Genomic DNA, 20,481 nt, shown 5'->3' on the forward strand with positions numbered 1-20,481 from the left:
GTGTCTCTGAGCGTCAAACTGCGGAGGAGTGGCGGGGTCCGGTTCAGGACCCCGGGAGCAGGAGTGGGGGGTGCGGGGGTCTCCCTGGAGCTCAGTGGAGGAGCTGCATCTATAGACCATTAAAACTGTCACCTCGATCCCAGCAGCACAGTGACAGCTCAGGTCAGGAGAAATCAGTTCAGTTCAGCTCAGGGGCCGAGGGCATCAGTCCTAGTGAGTCAGGAAGGCAGAGGGGTGACGGTGCTCTATATTGGACAGATTGGTGGCTGCTCTTACACCCCACTCTTTCTCAACTGACACCCCACTCTCTCGTGACACTATTTGCAACTCAGACACTGCAAGACCACACACTAAGCACACCTGTGATCAAGGCTGCTCTGGCCCTGCCCTTGTCACACTGCCACTTCAGCCTATTAAACTGACTTCATAAAACTGTTTGTCCTTCCTTGTTTTAATTGTTTCTGTTTATTTTTGAAGAAATGCACATGCCTGTCTGTGTGGGCAGCATGAACTCGTGATTCTTAAAACATCTATCTAGTGGAACAATAGAAGAAAAAATAGATGGTAGTTAAATACACTTTGCAGGCGTGAGGTGGAAAAGGAGAGCGATAGATCTCAGCCAGTGGAAACATCTCGGCCAGGTTTCATCCAGCGGGGATTAAAGCATCTTGGATCGTGGTTTATTAAAATCTCCTACTGATCTAAGCACATGGCTGTGCACACAGGACTCAACACAAACGGGCACTTTACACACTGAGTTGTAAACTATCTGGGATACTAAAGTTATGGTCAGTGTTAATCGGGATCACGATACAAGGTGAAGTCAACATCTTATTTTTGTAAATGAAATAAAAGGAAATGAAATTATTATTAAAAAATATATATTCAACAAATACCATGTAACTTGTTTTATAACAATTTTTTCAATGTCCCGGTTTCTACCTGTGAAGATCTGGGACACCCTACTGTAAGTACTGCAACGACCCCCGCGTTTGAGGGTGATCACTGAAAGAATACAACTGAAGGACTGAAGTTTCCAAAGCAAACTGAGGTTTATTCTGCAGAACTGGGTGGTTCATGCACTTTGCCTCCCACACTGTCTCACCAGCAAAAACACTCAGGCCTCTCTCTGTCTAACGCCCGGATACAGCGCCCAGACCCCTGACCTCTGACCCCACCACCAGGCACCGCTCCATAACCGCGCAAGCGCACAACATGGAACTGTGCGCCCTATTCATCCAAGAGCAATATTTACAACTGTTTAAGGGTTTTGTGGGACAAGTTCTTGTTTACATCTTTTCCTGAAGTCAGGAGCGATTAATCAAACTTGCTGTTGGAAATAGAGACAGTTCTAAAGCCATTTCTGTGGGAATTTCACGCATAAACTAAAATACGGCCGGCCTACGAGACGCATAATCCCGAGGCAAAGGAGCAAAGTCGATGCATGAATTGTGGATGAAGGTACGAGGTGCTGTTAGGGACATAATTCACCCCATGGTACATACACTATACTGGAATAAATACACCATATCCTGAGACACATACACTAATACTGAGACGCATACACTAGTACTGAAATGCATACAGTGAGATATTTATAGCTTTGCTTCACAGCCACACAACACTATGGGACACATCCACTGAGAAATCTCTCATCAGCCCACATTATGCAGCAAACTAGACACGGTTTCTGTGTCAATCAACAAAGCTGTGTTGGTGCAGGTGTGTCATTGAAACTGGTAAGGATGCATAATTTTGTGGCTGCTAGAAATACGGGCCATTATTGGAAATCCACTGTTTGCGCTGCTGATGGAGGAGTTTTAGGTGAATAGTCTCCTGTTGATTCCCGATTTATCAATAACAGCTACCTACATCAAAAAGGTCCTAATTTATGTACAGGTTATGCCATTAAGTCTTACTACTTTTGTAGTACAGCTCAAATATGAGTAGTTGTAACACTGAATGATCTCCTGCTGCTGTGGTAATTGGCATTTTGCACATTTATTATTAAGATCATATTGTCATAACATGTATGAAACATTGAAGAGATACGTATTTTAATGCATACAGTACCTTAGTAGCCAGCTTGTTCACGATAAGGCTACCTCTCCAGTCTGCACTTCATTTTATTTCTGTGTGTGTGTGTCTGTGTGTCTGTTGGGCACTGATGTGGCACTGGCAGCGAGAGATGACCACGACTACGCCACTCCCCTGAAAATGCACCCGGCTGCCTTTAAAGTCGAGTGCATGGTCCGGAGCAGGGAGGTGAGTGATGGCTGGTGGCTCAGGAGCAGATCGTCCAGTGAGGAGAGGTGTGCTGGAATGTGCCAGTGACACAATGAATACCACCGTGCTCAATGAAAGTAGAAGAAAGTAACATACAGAAAATATAAAATTACAATTATAGTAAAAACAACAGAACTAATAATGAAGAAAAAGCAAGCTAATAATAAACCAAACCACTGAATTAAATATAAAAGGAAACCCACACACACACCTCATATTACACACACCCACATTGCCCCGCACCCCCTGCACCACTGACGTCCTGTGGCCTGGCTCAAACCAGTAGTAAGGGGAGGCGGCTGGGGGTAATGTGATTATTTAGAAAAGTGGGTGGGGTGAAATATATAGTTTGCCTCCCTAAATTCAAAGTGGGGGGGGCAGCCACATCTATGGTCATGATAGTGTGGAAGAGGAGGATGAATGCTCATGTGTAATTGTTAAATACGTTCTTTCTCTCCAGTGCTCAAAACCCAAAGCTTATATTCGATATTCTGGCATTGTGTAATGGGGCTGCTGTGTATTGGGACTGGTGTTCAGTGGCACTGGTGTGTAGCAGCACTGCCGTCGCTCTGAGCGCACTGCCCCTGCCTGCAGCCCCAAACACATCCGACACAAACCCACACAACTGAGCCCAGCACAGCCCTGCACACACACAACAGCCTCACAGTAGACTGCAGTACAGTACAGGGCCCCACAGCGCAGTGCGGCACAATAGACTAATACCGCACAGAGGACAGCGCAGAGAGTTAGTGAGCAGGGCAGCTCTGTGAGACAGAGACAGACAGGCATGCAGACAGACTGATGAAGAGACTTCACACAGACAGACAGGCAGTGCAGCGTGTTGAGCAGGAGCCAGGGGGAGCTGGCAGAGACTGCAGGCCTTCTGGGAATGGGTCACCTGATTTCGGGGAGTCGACAAGATTAAATAAACACAATCGTCCAATCAGAGAGCGAGAGGACATGGGGGGCAGAGATAGAGCAGGAAAAGCAGGGGGGGAGAGAGCAGTCTGTCAAAGGTCAACCACTGATTTACACAATACATACACACACACACACACACACACACACACACATACACACTGACACGGACTGACCCACACACATTGATACAGACTGACTACTAATCTGTTTGATCTGCTCTTTTTGTTTCTTTAGAGACAACAAACACTGTCCTAGAGAGAGAGAGGGGGAGGGGGGCAAAAATTAATTTAAAACTAACATTACGACAGAGACAGATAAAGAGAGAGAGAGAGAGAGAGAGAGAGAGAGAGAGAGAGAGATTAATACAGGCATTGGTCAACCAATTGATTGGACAGTACAGTTATATTGTACCGCACTGAGAGGGACGCACACAGAGAGAGAGAGACAGAGAGTCCATGGAGACAGACTCCAGCTAAGTGGACACTGCACTGAGAGACGCACACAGAGACAGAAACTAATAGACACACACACAGACACACACACACACACACACGCTGAGTCGGGGGGTCATGGTGACTGCTCTGTGTCTGCTGCTGCTGGGCTGTGCTGCCAGGACTGTGTGCGGAGAGGAGTGAGTAACTGTCTGTGTGTGCCTGTGTGTGTGTGTGTGTGTGTGTCTGTGTGTGTGTGTGTGTGTGTGTCTGTGTGTGTGTGTGTGTGTGTCTGTGTGTGTGTGTGTGTGTGTGTCTGTGTGTGTGTGTGTGTGTGTGTGTCTATGTGTGTGTGTGTGTGTGTGTGTGTGTGTCTGTGTGTGTGTGTGTGTGTGTGTGTCTGTGTGTGTGTGTGTGTGTGTGTGTGTGTCTGTGTGTGTGTGTGTGTGTGTGTGTCTATGTGTGTGTGTGTGCATCTGTCTGTCTGTCTGTCTGTCTCTGTGTGTGTGTCTATCTGCGTGCGTTTCTATTTGTGTGTCCGTCTATCTGTCTGTGTGTGTCTGAGTATGTGTCTGTCCATCTGTGTTATAGTGCACTGTAGTGTACACTCACTTCTATATTACACTCTCCCTCTCCCTCTCTCACTCGCTTCCTTTTCCTCCCTCTCTCTCTCTCTCCCCCCCTCCCTCCCTCACTCTCTCACTCTTCCTCCCTCCTATTACCATCCTCCTCTTTCTCTGTCTTCCTCCCTCTCTCTCTCTCTCCCCGCCCCTCCCTCTCTCCCTCTCCCTCTCTCAATTCAGTTCAGCCCGGCGCAGTGTTCAGCACCAGGGTGTTGCAGATTGGCCAGCAGGAAACACAGTCACTGTGTGCTGCAGCGTTCAGCAGTCATTAACCCCCGTGTCGCGTGTCTCGCTCGGGCAGGTTCCTGGTGCTGGCCCCCAATGTGTTCCATGTGGGTTTGCCAGAGAAGGTGTGGGTGCAGGTGGCCCCCGATGCCTCCCGGCGCCAGGTGTCGGTGTACCTGGAGGACGAGGTGACGCAGAGGAGGGTGACCGAGACGAAGGAGATATCGCTGGGGGGCGGCACTGCCATTCAGAGTGTCACTGTGGAGGTACAGCACTGGACTGGGCTGTGTGTGTATCTAGACTGCCTGTGTGTCTCTGCTGTACTGTGTACTATGCATTCATTCTCTCCCACCTTCCCCATCTCCCTCTCTCACCCCCTCCTCCCTCTCTCTCTGTTTTTCTCCCGCTGCCCCTTCCCTTTATCCCCCATCCCTCTCTCGCTCCCTCTCTCGTGTGCCAGGTGCTGTCTGACAGGACGTCTGACCTGCAGTTCGGCTCCGTGACGCCCTACCTGCTGCTGGTCACTGAGATCCAGCCCAGGGACAGGAAGGTGTGCAGGGTGCTGCTGTCTCAGGACCGCGGACACATCTTCATTCAGACGGACCAGCCCATCTACACCCCCACACAGACAGGTCAGCAAAGGAGACGGATGGAGGGAGGGGGAACGCTGATTGTATTTGATGATTGGTGACTGATTGGTGATCGATCGTGTCCGCAGTGCTGTTCCGGGTCTTCACCATGGATCACGCCATGAGGCCGGCCAGCCGCTCCTTCACCTTGTCTGTGCTGGTGAGGCAGCGTCTACCGATCAGCCACTCAGTCTGCTATGATTAATTGAATATTAACGCTCCCTCTCCTCTCCTCCCTCTCCCTCGCTCTCTCTCTCTGTCAGAACGCGGGGGGGAACCGGGTGAAGGTGGACACAGTGACGAGTAACAGGGACGGCCTGTACTACAGCAAAGTGCACATCCCCGACGTCTCACAGTGAGGGGGCTTAATGTGTGTGTGTGGGGGGGGGGAAAGAGAGAGATTCTTAATTTCTGTCTCTCTCTGGGGTCTGTGTTCAGCTCTCTCTCTCTCTCTCTCTCTCTCTCTCCCTCTCTCTCTGGGGTCAGTGTTAAGCTCCCTCCCTCTCTCTCAGGCCAGGCGTGTGGCGAATCACAGCCCAGTACAGCGGAGCTCAGAACAGGACAGCGAGCCGCGAGTTTGAGGTGAAGAAGTTTGGTGAGTCACATTATAATAATAATAATTAATAATAATAATAATAAATGCACCATGGTCGCCCTGCCCTGCTCCCCTGCGCCAGTCGGATAGTAGCTGTAGAATAATACAGGTTTATTCATGTTCACAATGTCAGATAGTATAAGTATTATTATTATTAATAAGAGGAAGTTGTTTTTACATCATAACCCCTCTATAATATGCAAAGACGAGCCCAATAAGGAAAAGGTATAAGAAATGTAGTTTCTTTACCATGTAGCATGGTAAACAAATGGTTTACCATGGTAAAAATAAGGTTAATAAATGGGGTACCATGGTAGTATATGTTAAAGTGTAGTATGTTAAAAACATGGAAAAAGGTTTGGTCAAGGCATAGTAAAAACATACAAAAACAATATGGTAAGAACACGGTAAGAGAAAGTGTAGTATGGTAAAGTGCAGTATACACACGAACACAGACCGTGCAGCTCGGGCAGGTCAGGCTGTGTACCAGCGGCGCTGCTGAGGTGGAGCGAGAGATGGCATCCTTTAAAAGAGTATCAGTCGGGTGCAGAAAAGAGGACGAGGACAAGAAGGCGCAGGGTAGAGGCAAGCATCAGATGCTATTCATTATTTACTTCATCTCACCTGTTGTGTCGAGTGATGCCTGTGTGTGACCTCAAGGCATGCAACAAGCTAGCGATCATCGAACTAGTTTTCAATCAGTCATAGCTTTGAAATCAACACAGCATACAATGCAAGCGGATAACTAGCCAACCAGATGTTAAGCAGCAGTGACAGAATGAATGACCTGCTGACTGGCTCTAAATGCTGCTGCAGTGTGATGAAAATATGTGACGCTCCACCACAAAATGTCGGAAACGTGCCCGTCTCCACGTGTAAGCACGCAGTTTATGTGCAAACGCCACTGTCTGAGATAATCGTATATATCCAGCCTATAGATCAGGCTGATTTTCCCAGGCAGTGAGTCTGCTGCTCAACGCACAGACTCTTCCCCCAGTAAACATGAAACACAATCCATAACTGTCCCAGATAAAAAGAATAGGACCAGGATACCAAGTTGTATTGAAAAGCATCCAAAGGGGGCGCCAGCTGCTTAGGAAACGGATTGAAATGTATGAAGGTTAAAAACTTCCTGTGCCTGTTTTCATGTGCAGACTAATAATGATATAATGTGTGTGTCAGTGTTGCCCAGCTTCGAAGTGTCCATCAAACCAGGTCGGCTCTTCTACAAGGTAGACGAGAAGGACTTCAGCTTCCGAGTCATGGCCCAGTAAGACGCACACACACACACACACATCACACAACACACACATTACACACACACACACACACAACAGTTCAGAAGTTATGAGTCTGAGATATACTGTTGGAATAAGAGATGTATATAATCAACAATGTAATATCAGAATCAGTTTGATTTGCCATATACATTTGCATGTACTAGGAATTCGCAGACACAACATCCAGCAAACAGGACATCAACACAACCAGTGAGGCTGGTCACGTGCAGTATATTATGCCCAGACATCAGACATTGATTGCAGTGATGTCTGTCTCTTTGTCTGTGTCTCTTTGTCGCTGTCTGGCATGTCTGTGTGCGTGTGCGTGTGTGTGCAGGTTCTCCTATGGTCAGCCAGTCCAGGGCTCGGCTCATGTTCGTTTCGCTGTGACTGATGAGTCTGGAGAGAACACCTTCATCAGGGGCCTTGAGATGGAGAGCAGCGTGAGACACTGACCCGACTGGACTGGACTGGACTTTATACACTGACTGGACTGGACTGGACTTTATACACTGACTGGACTGGACTGGACTATATATACTGACTGGACTATACACGCTGACTGGACTTTATTCACTGACTGTTGTGGACTGCATTGCGGTAGACCACCCACTGTACTGACTCTGGACCGCCTGAAGACTGCCTGACTGCAGCTCAGTGCTGCTCGGACTCACAGTAATTATAATCGCACAGTACGGTGGTGATGTGGGTGAGAGCAGCTCTCCTACTGGCTGTGTCCTGCCAAGGCAGCTCGTCTGGAGAAAGCAGTGAAAACCATTTGTCTAATTCCTCTCCCTCCCTCTCCCTCTCCGTCTCTCCATCTCTCTCCCTCTCCCTGTCTCTCTCAGCTGGTGAATGGGGAGGCCCAGTTCAATGTGTCCAGCGCGGAGGTCAGTGAGCTGCTGCAGCGGCCGCTGGCGGAGCTCAGCGGAGACTCTCTGTACATCGCCACCACCGTCATCGAGACCGCCAGTGAGGAGGAGGGGAGAGAGAGGGGGGCATTGGTTGGGGGGGTGGGCTGATGGGGAGGGGGCTTTACTGTGGTCTAGGGGGGTGTCGATAGGGGGTCTGTCTCCCCCCTCTTCCTAACTCCCTGTCTGCCTCCCCTCCCTCGCTCTCTCCCTCTGTAGGTGGGGAGGTGCAGGAGGCTGATGTCAAGGTGCCTCTGGTCTCCACTCAGTTCTCAGTGGATCTCTCTCAGACGCGCCGGCACTATGTTCCCGGGGGCCCCCTCCGCATCTCTGTGAGTCTGGGGGGGCAGGAACAATACAGCACAGTGTCATACAGTCCAGTGTCATACAGTCCAGTGTCATACAGTCCAGTGTCATACAGTCCAGTCCAGTGTAATACAGTCCAGTGTCATACAGTCCAGTGTAATACAGTCCAGTCCAGTGTAATACAGCACAGTGTCATACAGTCCAGTGTAATACAGTCCAGTGTCATACAGTCCAGTGTAATACAGTCCAGTCCAGTGTAATACAGCACAGTGTCATACAGTCCAGTGTAATACAGTCCAGTGTCATACAGTCCAGTGTCATACAGTCCAGTGTAATACAGTCCAGTCCAGTGTAATACAGTCCAGTGTAATACAGTCCAGTGTCATACAGTCCAGTCCAGTGTCATACAGTCCAGTGTCATACAGTCCAGTCCAGTGTAATACAGTCCAGTGTAATATAGTCCAGTCCAGTGTAATACAGTCCAGTGTAATACAGTCCAGTCCAGTGTAATACAGTCCAGTCCAGTGTAATACAGTCCAGTGTAATACAGTCCAGTCCAGTGTAATACAGTCCAGTGTGATACAGTCCAGTCCAGTGTGATACAGTCCAGTGTAATACAGTCCAGTCCAGTGTAATACAGTCCAGTGTAATACAGTCCAGTGTCATACAGTCCAGTGTAATACAGTCCAGTCCAGTGTAATACAGTCCAGTGTAATACAGTCCAGTCCAGTGTAATACAGTCCAGTGTGATACAGTCCAGAGTAATACAGTCCAGTCCAGTGTAATACAGTCCAGTCCAGTGTAATACAGTCCAGTGTAATACAGTCCAGTCCAGTGTAATACAGTCCAGTCCAGAGTAATACAGTCCAGTCCAGTGTAATATAGTCCAGTCCAGTGTAATACAGTCCAGTGTAATACAGTCCAGTCCAGTGTAATACAGTCCAGAGTAATACAGTCCAGTCCAGTGTAATATAGTCCAGTCCAGTGTAATACAGTCCAGTGTAATACAGTCCAGTCCAGTGTAATACAGTCCAGTGTAATACAGTCCAGTCCAGTGTAATACAGTCCAGTGTAATACAGTCCAGTCCAGTGTAATACAGTCCAGTGTAATACAGTCCAGTCCAGTGTAATACAGTCCAGTGAAATACAGTCCAGTGTAATACAGTCCAGTCCAGTGTAATACAGTCCAGTGTGATACAGTCCAGTCCAGTGTGATACAGTCCAGTGTAATACAGTCCAGTCCAGTGTAATACAGTCCAGTGTCATACAGTCCAGTGCAATAAAGTCCAGTCCAGTGTAATACAGTCCAGTGTAATACAGTCCAGTCCAGTGTAATACAGTCCAGTGTCATACAGTCCAGTCCAGTGTAATACAGTCCAGTGTCATACAGTCCAGTGTAATACAGTCCAGTCCAGTGTAATACAGTCCAGTGTGATACAGTCCAGAGTAATACAGTCCAGTCCAGTGTAATACAGTCCAGTGTGATACAGTCCAGTCCAGTGCAATACAGTCCAGTCCAGTGTAATACAGTCCAGTGTCATACAGTCCAGTGCAATAAAGTCCAGTCCAGTGTAATACAGTCCAGTGTAATACAGTCCAGTCCAGTGTAATACAGTCCAGTGTCATACAGTCCAGTCCAGTGTAATACAGTCCAGTGTCATACAGTCCAGTGTAATACAGTCCAGTCCAGTGTAATACAGTCCAGTGTGATACAGTCCAGAGTAATACAGTCCAGTCCAGTGTAATACAGTCCAGTGTGATACAGTCCAGTCCAGTGCAATACAGTCCAGAGTAATACAGTCCAGTCCAGTGTAATACAGTCCAGTCCAGTGTAATACAGTCCAGTGTAATACAGTCCAGTCCAGTGTAATACAGTCCAGTCCAGAGTAATACAGTCCAGTCCAGTGTAATATAGTCCAGTCCAGTGTAATACAGTCCAGTGTAATACAGTCCAGAGTAATATAGTCCAGTGTAATACAGTCCAGTGTAATACAGTCCAGTCCAGTGTAATACAGTCCAGTGTAATACAGTCCAGTGCAATACAGTCCAGTGTGATACAGTCCAGTGTAATACAGTCCAGTCCAGTGTAATACAGTCCAGTCCAGTGTAATACAGTCCAGTGTGATACCGTCCAGTCCAGTGTGATACAGTCCAGTCCAGTGTAATACAGTCCAGTCCAGTGTAATACCTCTATTCTTACATCTTTATTTCTCTCTCTCTCTCTCTCTCTCTCTCTCTCTCTCTCTCTCTCAGGCAGTGGTCAGGTATGCAGATGGCTCCCCAGCATTGAAGAATGATGTGCGGATACACGTGTCTAAGTCACACACCCATGAAACCACCACAGACCTGCAGGGGGCGCTGCACCATGACGTCAACCTTGACAGCACTGGGCCGGTATCCATCACGGTGAGTCAACACAAGCGCTGTCTGACCCCTGAGCTCTGAATTCGGGGGTGAAGTCACTGGACAGTTGTTCTTCCTGTTGAGTATTCATTCTTTTCTCACATTTCTGAAAGAACAGTTTCCAGTTCAGGTGTGTCCGTGTCACAGTGCAGGCTGAGCAGGTGTGTTTGTCAGTAAACAGATACCCAGCTGCTCAGACTCGATGGGGGGAGTGACCTGGGGGTGCTGACATGGTGGACACTGGCTTCATCTCAGCCCCTGCGGTGCGCTGCATAGACCAGTGGTCTGACCCCGTCTATCTGGGCAAAGCTTCTCACTGGGTCAGGAGTGTGACCAGACTGACCTCTCTGTCTCTCTCTCTCTCAGGTGACTGTAAAAGCGGATGGTGCCAGTGCCTCAGTGACCGTTGACCCCATCTCCTCCCCCACCAATAGCTTCCTGTACCTGAGCGTGACATCAGGGGTCATCAACCTGGGGACAGGGGTTAAAGTTCAGTTCAGAGCCTTCGGGTCGGAACCCAAACACTATTACTATCTGGTGAGAGAGTGACTGTGTGTAAGTGTCAGTGTTAATGTGCTGTAGTGTCCAGTCAGTGTTAATGTGCTGTAGTGTCCAGTCAGTCAGTCAGTGTTAATGTGCTGTAGTGTCCAGTCAGTCAGTGTTAATGTGCTGTAGTGTCCAGTCAGTCAGTGTTAATGTACTGTAGTGTCCAGTCAGTTAGTCAGTGTTAATGTGCTGTAGTGTCCAGTCACTCAGTCAGTGTTAATGTGCTGTAGTGTCCAGTCAGTCAGTGTTAATGGACTGTAGTGTCCAGTCAGTCACTCAGTGTTAATGTGCTGTAGTGTCCAGTCAGTCACTCAGTGTTAATGTGCTGTAGTGTCCGGTCAGTCAGTCAGTGTTAATGTACTGTAGTGTCCAGTCAGTCAGTCAGTGTTAATGTGCTGTAGTGTCCAGTCAGTCAGTGTTAATGTACTGTAGTGTCCAGTCAGTCAGTGTTAATGTGCTGTAGTGTCCAGTCAGTCAGTCAGTGTTAATGTGCTGTAGTGTCCAGTCAGCCAGTCAGTGTTAATGTACTGTAGTGTCCAGTCAGTCAGTCAGTGTTAATGTGCTGTAGTGTCCAGTCAGTCAGTGTTAATGGACTGTAGTGTCCAGTCAGTCAGTGTTAATGTACTGTAGTGTCCAGTCAGTCAGTGTTAATGTACTGTAGTGTCCAGTCAGTCAGTCAGTGTTAATGGACTGTAGTGTCCAGTCAGTCTGTGTTAATGTGCTGTAGTGTCCAGTCAGCCAGTCAGTGTTAATGTGCTGTAGTGTCCAGTCAGTCAGTGTTAATGGACTGTAGTGTCCAGTCAGTCAGTGTTAATGTACTGTAGTGTCCATTCAGTCAGTCAGTGTTAATGTACTGTAGTGTCCAGTCAGTCAGTCAGTGTTAATGTGCTGTAGTGTCCAGTCAGTCTGTGTTAATGTGCTGTAGTGTCCAGTCAGTCAGTGTTAATGGACTGTAGTGTCCAGTCAGTCAGTGTTAATGTACTGTAGTGTCCAGTCAGTCAGTGTTAATGTACTGTAGTGTCCAGTCAGTCAGTCAGTGTTAATGGACTGTAGTGTCCAGTCAGTCTGTGTTAATGTGCTGTAGTGTCCAGTCAGCCAGTCAGTGTTAATGTGCTGTAGTGTCCAGTCAGTCAGTGTTAATGGACTGTAGTGTCCAGTCAGTCAGTGTTAATGTACTGTAGTGTCCATTCAGTCAGTCAGTGTTAATGTACTGTAGTGTCCAGTCAGTCAGTCAGTGTTAATGTGCTGTAGTGTCCAGTCAGTCAGTCAGTGTTAATGTACTGTAGTGTCCAGTCAGTCAGTCAGTGTTAATGTACTGTAGTGTCCAGTCAGTCAGTCAGTGTTAATGTACTGTAGTGTCCAGTCAGTCAGTCAGTGTTAATGTGCTGTAGTGTCCAGTCACTCAGTGTTAATGTGCTGTAGTGTCCAGTGTTCTGTATAAATCTCTCTCTCTCCCTCAGCTGGTCAGTCGGGGGGAGATTCGCAAGGTCCAGTTAGTCAAGGCATCCACAATTACTGAGATCTCCATAGATGTGACCCCTGACCTCATCCCTGCCTTCCGTCTGATTGGCTACTACACAACCTCTGGCGGTGAGGTCATCGCTGACTCAGTCTGGATCGACGTCAAGGACAAGTGTGAGGGCGAGGTGAGAGAGAGAGATTGTGCTTTAGTGTGTTAAAGGGTTGTCCGTGTGCATTGTGTGTTTGCTTACAGACCCCAGTACAGTCCGGGCAGCTCCCTGTGTCCCTGTGTCAGTACAGTTACAGTGTTGTGTGTGTGCTGTAGGTGATGGTGTCCACTGACAGGCAGACGTACAGCCCAGGCAGCATGGCGAAGCTCTCCGTGTCCGGCGATGGGGCGAGTGGCCGTCTGGCCCTGCTGTTGGTGGACAAGGCCGTGTACGGAATGAAGAGGGACAACAAGCTCACACCCAGAGAGGTCAGCACTGCCACACACACACTTCTGTATTGATTAGTGCTGTCTGCCGAGTGCTGACTGGTGACTGGTAATGTCTGCCATGGCTGCAGGTGTTCTCTGCTCTGGGCTCGTATGATCTGGGCTGTTCGTTCGGAGGCGGCGCCAACGCGTCCAGGGTCTTCAGTGACGCCGGGGTCAGCATCATCTCCCCATCCCTCATCTCCCCCCAGAGGAAAGGTAAGAGAGAGAGAGAGAGAGAGAGAGAGAGAGAGAGAGAGAGAGAGAGAGAGAGAGTTTGTACTGATGTTTTCTTCTGAATATTTAACCTGTCGCTCTCTCTGTGCCTGACAGGGTTCGGCTGTGAGGGCGGGTTCAGACGATACCGCCGCTCCCTCAAACTGCAGCAGAAGATGATGTCCACAGGTACAGAGGGAGGGAGGGAGTGGGAGAGGTGTACAGAGACATGACGATGGACACTGACCTTAGTGAAACAACCTCTCCCTCTCTCTCTCAGTGAACAGTTACTCAGACCCCGCTCTGCGTCGCTGTTGCCGCGACGGCTTCACTCTGATCCCCATGAAGCTCTCTTGCTCCGAGCGTGCTCAGAGGGTCTCCAGCAGGAAGACGGAGAACAAGAAATGTGCCGCCGCCTTCCTGCGCTGCTGCCAGGAAGGGGTGGAGCTCAGGGCCAAGATGGGACGCAGGACCACCCTGGGCAGGAGTGAGTGACAGCCGCCCTCCTCCAGTCACCAGCTAGATAACATCTGAGTCGAGCCGAGTAGGACTTCGTCTAGAAACGACATATCCTGTCATTCATTCTCCACCCCTGTAAAGGGACCATAACTACATTTCCCATAATCCTTAGCCCCAAGCTTTGAAACAGTACTTGACTTCCCACAGTGCTTTGTTAGAGCAGCTTTTTACAGTCTACTTTCTAAGATGCTTTATTGACATGACTAGCATATGTGCAGTGTTACTCACACAATTACATTTCATATATAAATGTTTTATAAAATCCCTCCCTCCCTTTCCCTCCCTCTCTCTCTCTCTCCCTCCCTCTCTCTCCCTCCTTCTCTCTCTCTCTCTCTCCCTCCCTCTCCCTCCCTCTCCCTCCCTCCATCTCTCTCCCTCCCTCTCTCTCGCTCTCTCTCTCAGCTGTCACCGATGACCAGTTCGAAGATTTCTTTGACTCCAGTGTTGCCAGCATCCGTCGCCACTTCCCCTCCAGCTGGAACTTCAAAGACTTCTCTCTGCCTCTCACAAAACCGTGAGTAATTATAGTAAAATTAAATGAAATAAAAATTAATGAAAATACATCAAATATATATATATAGAAACATACACGTTGCCTTGAGTGCAGCGGTCTCTGCTCTCCTGACAGCTGGGCTTTGTTTGGAAGATGGTTATTTTGGTCTTGTTTAGGTTCACGGCACCGTGGCCAGCGCGTTGCTGTAGATGTTGAACAGTGCTGGGCTCAGACTACAGCCCCGCTTCACCCAGAACTCTGACCTCTTGTTTCCAGTCTTTGTCCCGTACTTGTTCCCTGTGTACACTGATTTAATGATATCATACATTTTAACCCCTACGCCACTTTTCGGTCATCTATAATACAGTCCCTATCAATCTGTCTGTCTCTCAGGTTGACATTAATCATGCCAGACTCCATCACCACCTGGGAGATACAGACGGTCACTCTGTCAGCCAGAACAGGTAACTTCAGCTCCCTCTCCCTGTCTGTCTTAACCGACTTCTCTCTTTCCCTCTCCCTCTCCCTCCAATGGGTGAGAATGGCCTCTAGGGTCTATGTTAGGGGCTGTGTTGATCTGTCTTCTCCCTCGCTGTCTCTCTCCCCCTCAGGGCTGTGTGTCAGCAACCCAGTGGAGGTGCATGTTTTTAAGGATCTGTTTGTGTCAGTGCGACTGCCCTACTCTGTCCGGCGCTTCGAGCAGCTGGAGGTCAGAGCGGTCATCTACAGCTACGTGGACACTGAGCGGCAGGTACTTACCCCCTGGTGTCTGTCCCTCTGTCCCTCTGAGTGTGTGTCTGGCGCCCCAGCGTGTTGTGCTGTGTGTTTGGTTCAGTGCCGATGCAGCTGGAGTGCAGGGCTCTCTCTCTCCCTCTCTCTCTCTCACTCTCCCTCCATCTTTCAGTCTCTGCCTGTGTGTCTCTGGGGTCTACATTAGGGTCTGTATTGATGTCTCTCTCTCTGTCTCTCAGCTGTCAGTCTATATGAAGGGGGTAGAGGGACTCTGCTCTCCCGGCACGGCCACCAATCAGAAGCACCAGAACGTCACTGTGGCGGCCCACAGCGCCCAATCGGTGTCCTTCTCTGTGGTTCCCATGATGACGGGCAAGATCCCTATCGCTGTCTTGATCTACGACCGGGAGCTGGAGATGGGGCTGGACGCCATTGAGAAGGAGCTGCTGGTCACTGTGAGAGAGAGAGAGTGACCGAGTGTGTGTGTGTGAGTGAGTGTGAGAGAGTGAGTGTGTCTGCGTGTGTGGGGGGTCTCTGTTTCTCTTTGAGTCTGTTTGTGTGTGTCAGTCTGCGTCTGTGTGTCTAAATGTGTTGGTTCTTATCTGTCAGTACCTCAGTTCCTTAGTCTCTCAGTTTCTCTGTGTCTTTGTCCCCCTGTCTGCCTGTATCCCTGTCCCCCTGTCTCTCTGTCTCTCTGTCCCCTTGTCTTTCTCTGTGTGTTAATGATGTTGACTTTGCTTTGTTTCAGATGGAGGGAGAGGAGATCAGAGAAGAGATGACCAACATTATCAACCTGGGAAATGATGGTAGAGTGAGAGAGTGAGAGTGAGAGTGAGATTGAGAGCAGACAATCCAAGCTCCCAATAAAGATAAGACCTCTCTTTCACTACTGTCCCTCTCTCTCTCTCAGGGGTGATGTCCAGGTCTCTGCTGATAGATGGGAAGATGCCGAACAACACTGTCCCAGAGTCAAAGACCAATGTGTTCTTCACAGTGACAGGTCAGTGACACAGTGAGTGTGTCTGTGTGTGTCAGTACACAGCCCAGTGTGTTGGAAAATAATGCCGTCCAGCTTTATATGACCCAGGCCAGTGTGTTCCTATATTACACACTGTCTATTAAAATTGACTGTGTGTGACGCTGTGTGTGTGTGTCTGTGACCCAGGTGATGTGTTTGAGCTGGACCGGGCACGGGTGCTGTTGACCCCAGCTGGCATCTCAGCGCTGATCCGCGCCCCCACAGGCTGTGGCGAGCAGACCATGATCAGCATGGCGCCCACCGCCATCGCTGTGGAGTACCTGGACCACACCCGCGAGTGGGCAGAGCTCCCACCCGGCAGCAGGGACTCCGCCATCGACAACATCGAAAAAGGTGGGAGGGAGGGCAGGAGAGAGGGATAGGGTGGGCAGATAGGACTGGCTGCTTTGTATTTACTCTTCTCTCCCTCCCCCTCTCTCTCTCTCTCTCTCTCTCTCTCTCAGGGTATTCCAGGATCCTGCAGTACAGGAAAGTGGATGGTTCCTATGGCGCCTGGCTACATTACCCCAGCAGCACCTGGTGAGATGCCAATTAACCACTCAACCAATTAACTAATTTAATCAACCCTTTGATTTAAATTGTCAGTTCTCCCATGAATTGAAACAATGGATTGCATTACAATACCTCTACATCTCTTCCCTCTCCTCCTCCTCCTCTTCCTCTCTCCCCCTCTCTGCCTGCCTTATCTCCCCATTTCTTCTCCTGCTTTTCTCCCTTTCCTTTCTTCCCCTCTCTCTCAATTCAATTCAGTAAAGCTTTATTGGCAGGACTAAGGGACATCAGTGAGTAACAGACTGTTCCAGAGCCCAGGACCAGGGCAGCGGGGAAGATAATGTATTTAAAGTGCATTGGGGTATCAGTCGTTGTGTAGACAGTGTCATGGGCCCAGTGCTCAGACTCTCTCCCAGCGTGCGTCTCAGTCTCTCTCTCTCTCCCTCTCTCCCAGGCTCACAGCGTTTGTGGTCAAGGTGCTGTCAGACCTGCAGAGGCTGAAGGTGGTCAGGCCAGATGAATTCCCTGCATCTGTCCAGTACCTCATCGCACAGCAGTCAGTCGACGGCTCCTTCGTTGACCCCAACCCCGTCATCCACAGGGAGATGCAGGTACCCCGTTCCTGCCCCCCCTTCGCTCTTCATGTGATTGTGTCATTGTGTTTGTGTTGTGTTGCAGGGGGAGGGGGTGAAGGCAGGGTGAGCATGTCGAGTCAGTGGTGTGTGTGTGAGTGCTGTGCCGTGCTGGTGCGTGTGACTGCTGTGCCGTTGTTGTGCCGTTGCAGGGGGGCGTGGGGGGGCTGGAGGAGGACGTCTCTCTCACAGCCTTCGTCACCGTGGCGCTGCATCGCTCGCTGCCCTTGCTGACCAGAGAGCAGAGCGACAGAGCGGTGAGAGCTGACGACTCCATTAACCCCGAGAATAATTACAATAGTTACAATCTGACACTGCACAACAATTCACCACCTCACATGTGATTCACACATCGGTTCTTCCGGAATTGGGCCCGTTCCTGTACAGCGTGACCAGTAACAGCCATAATGATGATAATGACCTTTAATGTAAAAATGTAAACATGCATGTAGTTCTGCTAATAACAATAATGATAACAATGATGCACTGGTGTTGTGTTGCTCACTGTGCTGTGGTGCTGTGTTGTGTCACTGTGTGGTTGAGCAGCGCTCCAGTATCACCAAGGCTGTGCGCTTCTTGTCTGACCGCCTGGCCTCTCTGAAGCGGCCCTACACTCTGGCCATCACCGCCTACTGCCTGGCCCTTTGCGACCTCAACGACCCCGCTGCACTGACCGCCTGGGTCATGCTGAAGTCACAGGCTTCGGACAGTGAGCACGGACACACGGACACGCTGACACACAGACACGCTGACATGCTGACACGCAGACATGCTGACACAAAGACACGCTGACACACAGACACGCTGACATGCTGACACGCAGACATGCTGACACAAAGACACGCTGACACACAGACACGCGGACATACTGACACTTGGACACGCTGACACATGGCTGGGCCTCACTCCAAACACAGGGAACACACAGCGAGCATTGACTGACACACGGAGAGCCACACTGACTCACTGCCTAAATGACAATCTGACTGATATACCCTTTGTCTCACTCTCTCTTTGCTCAGAGGAGAACTGTTATTTCTGGGAGTCCAGTGAGGAGCACCGCTTGGTCCACGAGACTAAAGCCTACCTGGTGCCCCCCACCCAGGCCATCACCGTGGAAACCACTGCCTATGGGCTGCTGACTGCACTGCTCATTAGGGACATGGATTTCGCAGAGTCTGTCGCCTGTTGGCTGGCAAAGCAGGAGAACTATGGGGGAGGATTCAGATCAACACAGGTATCAGTGACACAGAGACACACAGACCCTAATACAAACCCCACAGACACTCCTGACACACAGACCCTAATACAGACCCCACAGACACTCCTGACACACAGACCCTAATACAGACCCCACAGACACTCCTGACACAGAGACACACAGACCCTAATACAGACCCCACAGACACTCCTGACACAGAGACACACAGACCCTAATACAGACCCCACAGACACTCCTGACACACAGACCCTAATACAGACCGCACAGACACTCCTGACACAGAGACCCTAATACAGACCCCACAGACACTCCTGACACACAGACCCTAATACAGACCCCACAGACACTCCTGACACACAGACCCTAATACAGACCCCACAGACACTCCTGACACAGAGACACACAGACCCTAATACAGACCCCACAGACACTCCTGACACAGAGACCCTAATACTGACCCCACAGACACTCCTGACACACAGACCCTAATACAGACCCCACAGACACTCCTGACACAGAGACACGCACACTAGCAGTTGGATGAACACAAAATTATACAAATATTAGTATACTAATGACTTTCTGTGTCATTATTGCCTCCAATCCTTCCATCTCTCTCCCTCATCCCCTGCCCATCTCTCTGTCTCTCTAGGACACGATAGTGGCTCTGCAAGCCTTGTCTCAATATGACATGAAGCGCAACCCCACCCTCCCTCCCAGCATGCAGCTGCAGTTCAGCGTGCCGGGCCGAGCGGAGAGAGAGACCGTGAGCCTGGACAAGAGAGGAGAGAGGGTGGAGCAGGAGCTCAAGGTACAGAGAGAGAGGGTGAAGGAGGGAGGGAGGGAGAGAGGGGGACAGTGCAGTAGGAGATGATGGTGCTGTGATCATGTAACTCATTTTGAAGACCCTCTCTTCATCACTGTATGTTCTCTTTCTCCCTCTCCCTCTCCTTCTCCCTCTCCCTCTCCCTCAGAGGCTGGCTGGTCACCAGATCAAGGTTGACATCTCTGGGCGTGGCAAAGCCAAGATAAAGGTGTGACTTCCTGACCTGCTGATCAGTAATCTATCATTTTTCAAACTGATCAGTTATTCATAGTCACTCATAGTGGTCAATAACCCATAATCATTCACACTGATCAGCAATCCAGTGACCGCGACGCAGAGTTTGAATGTGACCCCTCTTTCTCTCTCAGGTGGTGAAGGTCTATCACTCTCTGGACGTACAGAGCCCCTGCAAGCTCCTGTCTCTGGAGGTCATAGTGGAGGGGCGTGTCATTTACAGTGGTGAGACTCACTGACTGATACACTGACACACTGACTGACTGACTGACTGACACACTGACTGACTGACTTGTTCTTGTTCTTTTCCATTATCCCCGCTATGCCCTCTACCTCTCAGAGTCAGTGCTGCAGGACTACAGTTACTACGATGCGTATGGAGAGCTGGGTGGAGAGGGGCAGAGGGATGAGGGGAGCGAGGGAGGACGGAGGGAGGAGGAGGAGAGAGCCGCCCCCCTGTCAGAGATTGAATGGTTTGATGCTCGGGCCCGACGCCGCAGAGATACACAGAGCAGCGCTGATTCCCAGAAGGCCGTCACTTACACCGTCTGTATCAGGTATTGACTGTTATGGACTGTAGGGTCTGTATTAGGGTCTCTGTGTCAGGAGTGTCTGTGGGGTCTGTATTAGGGTCTGTGTGTCTCTGTGTCAGGAGTGTCTGTGGGGTCTGTATTAGGGTGTGTGTGTCAGGAGTGTCTGTGGGGTCTGTATTAGGGTCTGTGTGTCTCTGTGTCAGGAGTGTCTGTGGGGTCTGTATTAGGGTCTGTGTGTCTCTGTGTCAGGAGTGTCTGTGGGGTCTGTATTAGGGTCTCTGTGTCAGGAGTGTCTGTGGGGTCTGTATTAGGGTCTGTGTGTCAGGAGTGTCTCTGGGGTCTGTATTAGGGTCTGTGTGTCTCTCTTTGTGTCGGGAGTGTCTATGGGTCTGTAATAAGCTCTTTTTCTCTCTCCCACTCTCTCTCAGTCATGACCTCAGTTTTAATCTCT

At 49.7% G+C, this 20,481-nt stretch overlaps 1 protein-coding gene across 1 annotated transcript in view; it reads left to right on the forward strand.

Moving 5' to 3' along the window:
• Positions 1-3,348: 3,348 nt before the first annotated feature.
• c4b (complement C4B (Chido/Rodgers blood group)) overlaps positions 3,349-20,481 on the forward strand; it is a 22,240-nt gene continuing 5,107 nt past the window's right edge. The window contains exons 1-34 of the mRNA XM_066724036.1: positions 3,349-3,838; positions 4,563-4,752; positions 4,947-5,118; positions 5,205-5,275; positions 5,379-5,470; positions 5,628-5,710; positions 6,893-6,980; positions 7,328-7,433; positions 7,839-7,962; positions 8,121-8,233; positions 10,461-10,613; positions 10,977-11,147; positions 12,617-12,802; positions 12,943-13,095; positions 13,185-13,311; positions 13,426-13,497; positions 13,589-13,795; positions 14,230-14,341; positions 14,714-14,784; positions 14,932-15,071; positions 15,292-15,507; positions 15,801-15,858; positions 15,963-16,052; positions 16,218-16,424; positions 16,535-16,610; positions 17,038-17,194; positions 17,368-17,472; positions 17,762-17,924; positions 18,238-18,452; positions 19,090-19,248; positions 19,412-19,471; positions 19,632-19,722; positions 19,838-20,054; positions 20,459-20,481. The exon at positions 20,459-20,481 is cut by the window's right edge and continues 68 nt beyond it. Of these exons, the coding sequence (XP_066580133.1) occupies positions 3,777-3,838; positions 4,563-4,752; positions 4,947-5,118; positions 5,205-5,275; positions 5,379-5,470; positions 5,628-5,710; positions 6,893-6,980; positions 7,328-7,433; positions 7,839-7,962; positions 8,121-8,233; positions 10,461-10,613; positions 10,977-11,147; positions 12,617-12,802; positions 12,943-13,095; positions 13,185-13,311; positions 13,426-13,497; positions 13,589-13,795; positions 14,230-14,341; positions 14,714-14,784; positions 14,932-15,071; positions 15,292-15,507; positions 15,801-15,858; positions 15,963-16,052; positions 16,218-16,424; positions 16,535-16,610; positions 17,038-17,194; positions 17,368-17,472; positions 17,762-17,924; positions 18,238-18,452; positions 19,090-19,248; positions 19,412-19,471; positions 19,632-19,722; positions 19,838-20,054; positions 20,459-20,481 (4,330 nt within the window). The 5' untranslated portion in view covers positions 3,349-3,776. The remainder of the gene's footprint in view (positions 3,839-4,562; positions 4,753-4,946; positions 5,119-5,204; positions 5,276-5,378; positions 5,471-5,627; positions 5,711-6,892; positions 6,981-7,327; positions 7,434-7,838; positions 7,963-8,120; positions 8,234-10,460; positions 10,614-10,976; positions 11,148-12,616; positions 12,803-12,942; positions 13,096-13,184; positions 13,312-13,425; positions 13,498-13,588; positions 13,796-14,229; positions 14,342-14,713; positions 14,785-14,931; positions 15,072-15,291; positions 15,508-15,800; positions 15,859-15,962; positions 16,053-16,217; positions 16,425-16,534; positions 16,611-17,037; positions 17,195-17,367; positions 17,473-17,761; positions 17,925-18,237; positions 18,453-19,089; positions 19,249-19,411; positions 19,472-19,631; positions 19,723-19,837; positions 20,055-20,458) is intronic.

Source organism: Amia ocellicauda, chromosome 15 (genome assembly GCF_036373705.1).
Source record: "Amia ocellicauda isolate fAmiCal2 chromosome 15, fAmiCal2.hap1, whole genome shotgun sequence".
Taxonomy (NCBI): Eukaryota; Metazoa; Chordata; class Actinopteri; order Amiiformes; family Amiidae; genus Amia; species Amia ocellicauda.